The 9,801-nt window shown below is 40.3% G+C and overlaps 1 protein-coding gene across 1 annotated transcript; it reads left to right on the forward strand.

Moving 5' to 3' along the window:
• The first annotated feature begins 2,785 nt into the window (after positions 1–2,785).
• LOC124700182 lies at positions 2,786–5,626 on the forward strand. Its single transcript, XM_047232349.1, has 3 exons — positions 2,786–3,174; positions 4,365–4,506; positions 5,477–5,626. The coding sequence occupies exons 1-3, from the start codon at positions 2,861–2,863 to the stop codon at positions 5,555–5,557; spliced, it is 537 nt and encodes a 178-aa protein (XP_047088305.1). The 5' UTR covers positions 2,786–2,860; the 3' UTR covers positions 5,558–5,626.
• The last annotated feature ends 4,175 nt before the right edge of the window (positions 5,627–9,801 follow it).

Below are 9,801 nucleotides of genomic sequence, written 5' to 3' on the forward strand. Positions count from 1 at the left end.
CATTCCATATTCAAATTCCTCACACTTTTCTTATAGTTATGCATATGTTATTTGTCCACTTGCGGTTTAAAGATTGAAAGATATTCAAATTTCTTACATTAGAATGCTATATTATTATCGTATGGTAGTATGGATAATAAGGTACAACCACATTCGTGGGAGCATGGCAGGAAAGAACCGAGAAGTTAAGCGTGCTGAGGGTAGAGTAGTATGAGGATGGGTGACCGACCGGAAAGTGACCTAGTCTAGAATTTAAGTATAAATTATGTGTAATTAGTGTTAACAATGGTACAAGTGAGAGAGTAAAGAAAAAAGAAAAAAAGAAAAACGAAAAAGATAATGAAAATGAAAAAAGATAAATGAAAAAAAGAAAAAAGAACCTTTTGTCCCGGTTTTGGTTACGAGAAGGGACATAAGATCCTCCAGCCCAAACACCTGCATCACAGCCACGTGATGAACTTTATATCCTGACTGGTAACCGAGCCGGGATAAAAGGCTGAGCCTTTTGTCCCGCCTCCCTTGTCTCGGGTGGCCGGCCAGGACAAAAGCCTCTAATGGCCGCGACAACAGGCCTTTTCTCCACTAGTGACAAAAAAAGTAGAGTAGCGCGCTTTCTTTCACCAATGCCACACACTAGTGGTCTCCTTGAATGGATGAACAGAGCATAAGTACCGCGACTCAAATACATGATACAAAAAAATAGAAAAGGAAAAGTTGGTGTGAGCTAGCTACAGCTAGGATACCGTTGTCCAAAATTCATGTATCTCAAAGAATCTATGTGATTTTAGATTTTTTATTATTTATATGTCAAAAGATAGTTTCTTCTCCAATTCCAGTATTCCACTATCAGGAACCAGTAGTTCATTTCAACAAAGTCTTAACTAGAACAGAATGAGAAATACTAAAGGGACAATTTGATACATAGCATCTACATACTGCTACTGTTTCTTGTCAAAATGATGTTCCTTTGTCTATTAAACGATGCAGAAGCTAGAGGCTCCGACATGGAGGCTTCAAGTTCCCTTTGAGTAACAGTTTTGAGGCATGGGAATCGTAACGATGAATATTAAAATAACCATTTACACCATGATACTCCTGCACAATGGAAGGGCGCCACATAATAGTTTAGTTTGCGGGAAAAACAACGATATTACACCATGATACTCATGCACAATGGAAGGGCACCATAAAATAACGATGAATATTAAAATAACCATATTACACCATGATACTCTTTTGTTTGCGGGATTATAAATAGGCAGAAGTAAAAAAAGAACTCAGAATTGTAATGCCATGCTCATCCCAACCTTGTTAGATTTCATAATGTTTCTTACTGAAGATGATGTGTGGCAAACTCATCCAAGAAGAAAGTAGGTTGGCTCATGTGCATTGTCTCAGGTTTATAGGAAATCAGGTGACTCGCTTGTTTGGGCTGGCCTAATGGCGATGAATAAATTCTTGTTCCCATATTGTTGATTGCTCAGAAATAAGGTTGTGGAAGGATAAATAGCTAGGTGACGCCACACTTCGGGAACAATATCTAGTTATGTTTAATATTATGAGCCACAAAATCGATGCACTCGCTTAGGTGATGAAATCTTCCCCACCAAATGTGACGGATAGAAGAGATCTCGTTGGTCCTAGGCTTGCATCTTGGAATGTGTTGCTACAACATCTGGCTTTGGTCCATTTGATGCATAGGGCTGATGAGTTTCGATGGAATTGAAGAGCGATAAATTCTATGTGGATTTTATATACAAAGCTTTAGTCCATCCATATATGTTAGCGGTAAATTCTCGGTGCATTCTATCTACATAGCTTTAGCCCAGCCATATGTACCATCGATAAGTTCGGGATGTCATTGTGGTACAGAACCCTTGGCATCCCGCCAGAGCAGTTACCAATATCGTGATATCCCAAAGGTAGCTTTGAATGAACAAATGTGTTGTTAGCGGGCTTTGAAACTCCTCCTCGTGGACAATCTTCCGGCGAGCATAGCTTATAGCCCACAAAGCAGTGGCGTAGCTATGGCAAAGTCAGGGGGGCGCCGCCCTCCCCCCGCCCATGGGCTTTTAAAAAAGGAAGTACTAATAAAAGGGACATTTGCCCCCCATATTTGGAAAAAATAGACTTGTGTTGGCCTTTTTAGCCCATTTGCCCCCCCATGGCGAACATTAGTTGCTTCGGCATCGGGTCCTCGTTCATGGAAACATGCTATCAACTAGGGCCCAAAGCGACCTTTAATTTGTACTGCGCGGTTGATTAAGGAGTGCCTCTTGGAGTCCTCCTATTAGCTCATGGGAGTCATGTTTCTGTGACATCGGACGTCTCCCACATGAAAAAAAAACCCTAAATTTGGATGGGACCTGCCCATTACTGAAAACGTATACCGGCTTTCCTGCAGTCTTCTTCTAGTTCCGGTGGTGTTTTTTTTTTAAATCTTTTCATCAGGTTTTCCTGGTAGAAAATGCAAAAGGACGAAAGACCACATCCTGTGATTGGCCGGCCCACCGAGCAACGGCGCGTGGGCGTGCACGAATCGTGCAGGCATTGGGCGGCAAATAGGTTTTCCCGGCCCAGACCGATCGCCTGGAAGTGGGGTATTGTAATGGGCTAATAAGTTACCAGACTCTGCAACTTGGCTCACTTATATGGGCCAAATTGCTAGAAGCCTGTCCCGATGAGGCCCTATGATCTCTGTAAGCCCTCACTTCTAACGATCACGTCCCCTCACAAAAAAATGATGTGGAGCAAATTATTTGCGAAGAAAAAAAAAAGTGTAAAACACTGTCTGGTCATAGCTAACCGATAGCCGGAGTAGCAGGAGGCGGAAGCACGTCAGTGAGCGGAAGACGAAGAAATGGGCGCGCTCTGCCTGCTCCCCTCCACCCCGCCGTCCTGCTCGGGCCGCGGTCTATCCCACTCCCCGCGCCCGCCCGGGTTCCTGGCGACGCCGCTGCTGTCCCCCACCCGCTGTTCCTCATGGCCGCAGCTCCAGCTCGAGGGCGGGCGGCGTCGGCGGCTCTCCGGCGTGGCGCGGGTCGGCGGGGAGAAGAGCGGCAAGGACGGCGGAGCGGAGTTCTTCCGGGAGGATGGCGTGGTGGACGACATGGACGGGTACCTCAACTACCTGTCCCTCGAGTACGACTCCGTCTGGGACACCAAGCCTGCGTGGTATGGCTTCTTCTTGGTTTCCTTTCTTGCTCGTCCCATGCCGTTCAGACCGAGCGGTTGGAGCTGAGAAAAACAACTGGGGTACGGACGGGGAATTTAAGAGAACTGTGACGCGAAATTCAACCTGTTGCTGCCTGTATTCAGAGGAACATCTCTAATTTCTTGCCATTATTATTGTGTACTGCAATCTAGTTACTACAGTTCAACAACACTGAATTTGGAACGAGCTATGCTCTAACCCCTGTCCAAATTTTATACTGTTTGTTTGCTGTAAACAAGAAATGGCAACACTGAATTGTAGTACTGATTTAGGCTGAATCTACGGTTTCTAAACTGTAATGCCTGAACTTATTTAGCAAGATGATGCACAGTAGCTGTTCAAAAGTTGGCATTCACGTTTGACACTTCGACAGATCAGATTGTAATCCAACTAACTACTATCGAATGGATAACACCAGGATTGATATATCTCTTCTGATTTCGTTAGCGAAGCCAGAGTTGTAGACTCTCTTTTACAGTTTATACGAAAAGGACCAAATGGCAAAGCATGTAAACGTGATTCGACGAACCAAGTGACAAAACATGTCAAATCTGTTCAGCCAAATAGGATTATCACAATCCAGTGCAATGCTAAAAGTATCCTTATTGGATGATATAACTCCTAAAATACCAAATGAATAGCACCAGCCCGTCACAGGTTCGACATATCGCTTATCTTTTCCGTTAGCCAAGCCACAATTCTAGACTCTCTTTTGCAGATTATACGAAAAGACCAAAAGAAAAACATGTAAACGTGTTTCGATGTACCAAGCGGCAAACCATGTAAATTGGGTTTAACCAAGCAGGATTATCACAGCCCGCCAGTGCTAAACGTAGTTTTAATATATCCACGGTTGACATGTACCCATTAGGCGATCAGCCCTTGCTTTGTCCTAGATGGTAAACAAATAACTCCTCATCAATATTCAGCATGTAAAAGTTAATATATGACTATGAGATAGTTTCCTTTTGTCAGAGTTATATAAGATAGTTAGACAATTCAGATTTCACCATTTCTTGTTTTATTATCCGTTGTTGAACATTTACAGATTTTTAATCTCTGTGACTGTAACATTATCTTGTTTAATTTGCTCGTATGATTCAGTTTCTCATTTCGACACATACTGACTACTGAATTTTGTCTATTTCAGGTGTCAGCCTTGGACAATCTTACTAACCGGAGCTATTGCGGTTGCCGGTAGCTGGGGGCTCATCCACTCTGCTGTGATTACTGGAGGCGTTTCTTTTGTAATATGTGCATGGTGGTACATATTTCTTTACTCCTATCCTAAGGTTTGTGCATTAGTTTTCTAACCCTTTCTTCATGTTATTTATGTTATTGAAATAATTTTTGAGAGGTTTGGTTTTCTAAGGGGTGTGAATTGTGTCACAGGCTTCAGTTAATTTGTTCATGATTATAAAAATATCAAGACCATTAATCATGGAAGACGGAAAGAACACATTCATTTGATATTAAATTGGCTCTTGCGAGTTTATGGACTTACGTAGTTAACTCTTAGTCTCCTCATTACAGTAAGCGCTTTACCATATTTTTAATTCTTAAATCTATTCTATGGAGAATCAGCCTTAGCAGATGGTAAACTGCATATGCCACACTTGAATTTCTACCTGATTGTACATCCCTGAAATTACTAACTAATACCAGATGCAACTTTTTCCATTATGTTCAGCATAAGGAATGTCAGTCTTCTTAATCTAATAGGTAGTAATATGTTCAGCATAAGGAATGCCAGTTGTTGATCTAATAACTTCTAGGCTATTGTAGTTAAGACTTAGTCAAGTTCAATTCCTAGTACCTCGAAATGAACCTGATATTGAACTGAGATAGGTATGGTGTTACTGTAAACCAGACCCAAGCGATTGATTTATGCCTGCCTGTACCTGCAAAGTCTAGGCAGCATTTACTGCTTAACTGACTGGTCCCTAAAATCTTCTTCTGTAGTGTTAGAACAGATAGGATTATCAACTGCAGATCATCAGTTTTAATGTATAAGCATCAGGCAATTCCTTTTGAACAGAACAGTTGGAAAAGTTCTGATTGTATTAGAAGTTACTAAAACACAAAGAGTTTACAAGCTTTCGGCTGATGAGTTATGATCAACCCATTGTGCTTGCATCAGCCAGTTCTTCCTTCCAGATGGATTCTTTGATCTGAACATATCATAGTATTATCCCCATAATATTTTGTACTTCGGGATTGCAAACTTTGTGTCATGAACGAACTGACCCTGTGATTTTTCAGGCATACACCGAGATGATAACGGAGAGGAGAAAAAAGGTGTCCAGTGGTGCTGAAGATACCTACGGGATGGAGAAATTGTAGCTTTCTTCATAGTTTTACTTCCAGAGATAGTTAGAAAGTTACTGTGCAGATTGCACCCATGATCTGTAAAAATTTGTTTCCCAGAAATCTACATGGAAACTAGTAGAATGCCCGTGCTTCGCCACGGACATTTAATGTAGTGTCAAATGCATAAGCGTGTAAATAATGCATGCAAATATTAAAGTATATAAAATAAATATATAATACATAAAATATTTAAAGATCCACTTCACACAATTCATTTTGTAGAAAAGAAATGATTGAATACACTATTTATTAAAGCCATGGTCCGTTGACACGTCTATGGTATTCTCGCACGATCTCAGAAATGTTGTCTTCAACTTCATTAGCCTGATACTTGAGTATGTGTATCAGAAACTTTTTCCTTAGCTCGTAACCATCCTGCACAATTAGTCTATCATGTTAACATGAAGTTTTCTTCCCACCAAAAATATAAGATTGTGAACATAGAGTACTCACGCTGCAAACTGGATGAACAAATATTTTACCATCCCATAAAAGCATAAAACTGAATACTAAGTATCCAGACAATTTTCTGTAAATAAATGGAATATATCATTATCTTGGTCATTAGAATGGCGATAAAAAAAGCTGCTTGTAAAGATAACCTGAGAAAGTTCACCTGTCGGGGCTTGTTGGTATTGGGATATTGAGAGGATATTTACGTGGCCAGAAATAAATATCGGAATTCCAGCCAGGTTGCGCTATCTCAAGAGCGTCATTTAGATAGAATGAACACCTTTGTAATTTTAGTTGGTACCTCTCTTCTAATAGAGGTTCAGAACATGGGTCTAAAATACATACACGACACTCATGTTTGTCGATGGTGAACAAGATGAAGTTGCCAAGAAATGCGTGTGGCAAAAAAATCTGCAAGTGGTGAGCATTAAAACACATAAATTATGTTAATAATGGAAAAGAGATCTAACTTACCATGTTGCATGATGATATATTATGGTCTATCCCAGGACAGCTATGAAAAAATGTTGCCAACTCCTTAATATCTGGCTTAACACACCAAAGTGGATGTTTTCTACCATCGAGTATCGCCGACTGAGATGAAAAAAAAGGTTTAGAACCATAACAGTGACAATAAATATGCGATTATAATAACTTACACAAAATCTTAAGTTCATGTTGTGCACGGGAGGCTCTATCAAAAATGGTATCTCATCACATGCCACTATGCGCACAGCCATGTTGAAACAATCCTTGTCCACTGGCTGGTCCATCCTAAGTATGTCCTGAATTTGCTTTAGAGTTAATCCTAGTGGATAAGGTGTGGAGCTTCGCACCCATTCTTTTCTGCAAAATAATTGATAAAAATAATGATATGATAATAATATGCACCGACGCTTGATCATTATCTTATGAGGCTTACTTCAAACAGGTTGCATCGTCAATGGACATGATGTATTTGCATATCTCGTCAACAAACTCATGTGGTTTGGTGGACAAGGTGCAAAAATAGGAAGCTGGATATTTTCTTTTGCTAAATCTCCTTGGTGTTGTTTACCTTGACTTGGCAATTCCGTAATATCAGAGTCGGATCCATTTTCTTGATCTTTAGATTGATTATATATCGGACTGCCTCTTATTTTGTTTAGCTCTGAATCATGTAATATGGCAATTAATTTTCTTCAGAATGCTTTCATATCCTCCTAAAAAGTAGTAAGAAACATTGATATAGCAAATTAATAATTTAAGATGCAAGATACTACTAACGGTCTCTAAACAAAAATAATATCTGAGTGATGCAGTCTGAAAGCCTATCGCCTGTCCAATATTCCATAAAATTTAACATGAACAACCCGCACGATGCGCTACAAAATTAGCAAATGTTATAGTAGAATTCTATCTAGACAAATCAGCATAAAAAATTTAGAGTTTTCAGACCTACTTGATCAGAGGATTAATAACTTTTTTTTGCATAGGTTCATGGTAGCTCAACTGCTTAGTTAATTTTATTTTCTATCTCAACTACCATGCACCAGACAACCTAGAAGAGACATAGAACTGATACGCCAAAAAAGAAGTGGTGGACCTTCTCCACGCGCCGTTACTCAATGGTAACGTCAAATTTAACTACTATCCGAACACACCTTTAAATACACTACTTTTGTATCACCGTAATTTTCACATTCGAAAGTTGAAGAGATTCAACATACCCATCAGTCTGCAGTGGTTTTCGGATATGCTCTACTATTGGCCACGTCGTGACATCAAGATCGTGCCACTTTTCACCTTTGTCAAATCCCCTTCTTTGGGATGAAGTCTTTAAGTGCTTCTCAAGTCCTCGGAGCTGTTATATGAGGGAAAAAGATATTAGACACCGAGGCAAAAGAAAAATATCAAGAGGAGATCATGATCAAATAACTTACCATAAACGTGAGGTCACTTCTACCCATTCCAGGACCAAGTGAGTCTAATACTTGTATCAAGCGTTTCTTCGCATTGATGACCGCTAAATACCAGTGGGTCTTACTGATATTTATCGGTAGGAAGATCTAAAATAAAATATTACATAAGTAGGTATACACATGTTAAAAATATAATAAATGAGATGCATAGGTAGGGATTTAGTTCCTGACCATGTCATGCTTTAGATAAATATATGTCTGCTCTACGATATGGCGATATATTTTCACGTCTTTCTTTAGCATATTGGAAACGTATGTTTTATCCATATATACCTTATCGTCGGCTCTATTAAGCAGATGATCACATGCATGCATGCAATACATGTAGGCATTTATCACCTACAATTGAACACGTAAAATACATTTTAATTAAAAATAGACACAAATTGTGTAAATAGTGATTTCTTGTTGACTTACATCATCAGGCAGAAATCCGTCATCACATGTAAGACACTTTAAATGGTCATTAGATAGCGATGCATCACCGATCTCCACAAAGTTGGTATTTTTAGGTGCAGACATTATTGATTTAATGACGGTAAAATCTTCTGCGGTGCAGACATAGTCTGGCAAGATATATAAGTGTGCCACATTAATGACATAAAAAAGTAATATAGCAAAAAGGAAAGGGCGGAACTAAGTACCTTTTGGGATAACGTTTGTGTTTTATTTTTTTGGTTTATTATGACATGACTCCTTTGGATTTGTAAGAGTCGGTGAGTCTAGGGTCTCTTCCATCAAGGTAGCCTCGAGGCCTTTAGTGATGGCTTCTTTTAAAACATCGACATCCATTTTTATATTGTCCATGACCTGCAAAAACGAAATTAATTATAAAGATCTTTTTATCTAGGAACATGGGTTCAGAAAAATATAATCAAAATCACCTTGGTTGATTCGGTAAAACTCGTCTCTTCCACCAACATTGTATCTGAACGTATATCGATAGGTTCTTTCAAAGCATTTGTAGTATCTGTCTCAGTTCCGTCCATGATCTACAATAATTAATACACATTGTAAGAGATGAATATTTGCAAATCTGAAAACAGTCAAAACATAATTGATTTGAGAGAATGTGTAGACAGGGGCGGAGGCTGCATACTCGTCTCAGACAACAGGGCAAACCGGCAAGAAAAAAGAAATTAAAGAAGAGCCGGGACAGGTCGCTCTATTTCTTCCTCACGTCTCCACACCCTATCCCCTTCCCCAGTTCGTTCTGGTACCAGGCTACCAGCGCCGCCTCCTCACTCACGTCACCATGGCCATGCCTCGTTGTCTCCTCTCCCAGACTCCCACACCTCCCGTCCTCGGCCCACGCTCTCACAGCTTGTTACCACCCGATTTTGGCCAAATCAGGAGATGGGCCGTAAGTGAAGATGGGCTTGAAGGACGTACACATGAAGCATCTTTGAAGCGGCCTTGCGCTGAGAGTTCGGGCTTAATTGCCCATGTATCTGTAACATATTAGATCGTATTGTAATTTAGAATTAAGAGATAGAGTCTGGCCCGTGCACGGTTAGGTGCACGCCTCAATTAGAAAGTCCCTTGGACTATAAATATGTATCTAGGGTTATCGGAAAAGGAGGACAATCATCGTTCAAACAAACACAAAATACGGCGCATCGCCACCCCTTCTCTTCGAGGGTTTCTCCCGGGTAAGCACCATGCTTCCTAGATCGCATCTAGCGATCTAGGCAGCGTAAGTTTATTCGTTATCCTTGTCTTGCTCGTGCTTTGAAGCCTTGTTGATGGCGAGCGGTACTATTTATCCTTAGGTGTTTAGGGTCTTGCATCGATGCTTTCGCG

The sequence above is a fragment of the Lolium rigidum genome, chromosome 3 (genome assembly GCF_022539505.1).
Source record: "Lolium rigidum isolate FL_2022 chromosome 3, APGP_CSIRO_Lrig_0.1, whole genome shotgun sequence".
NCBI classification, from domain to species: domain Eukaryota; kingdom Viridiplantae; phylum Streptophyta; class Magnoliopsida; order Poales; family Poaceae; genus Lolium; species Lolium rigidum.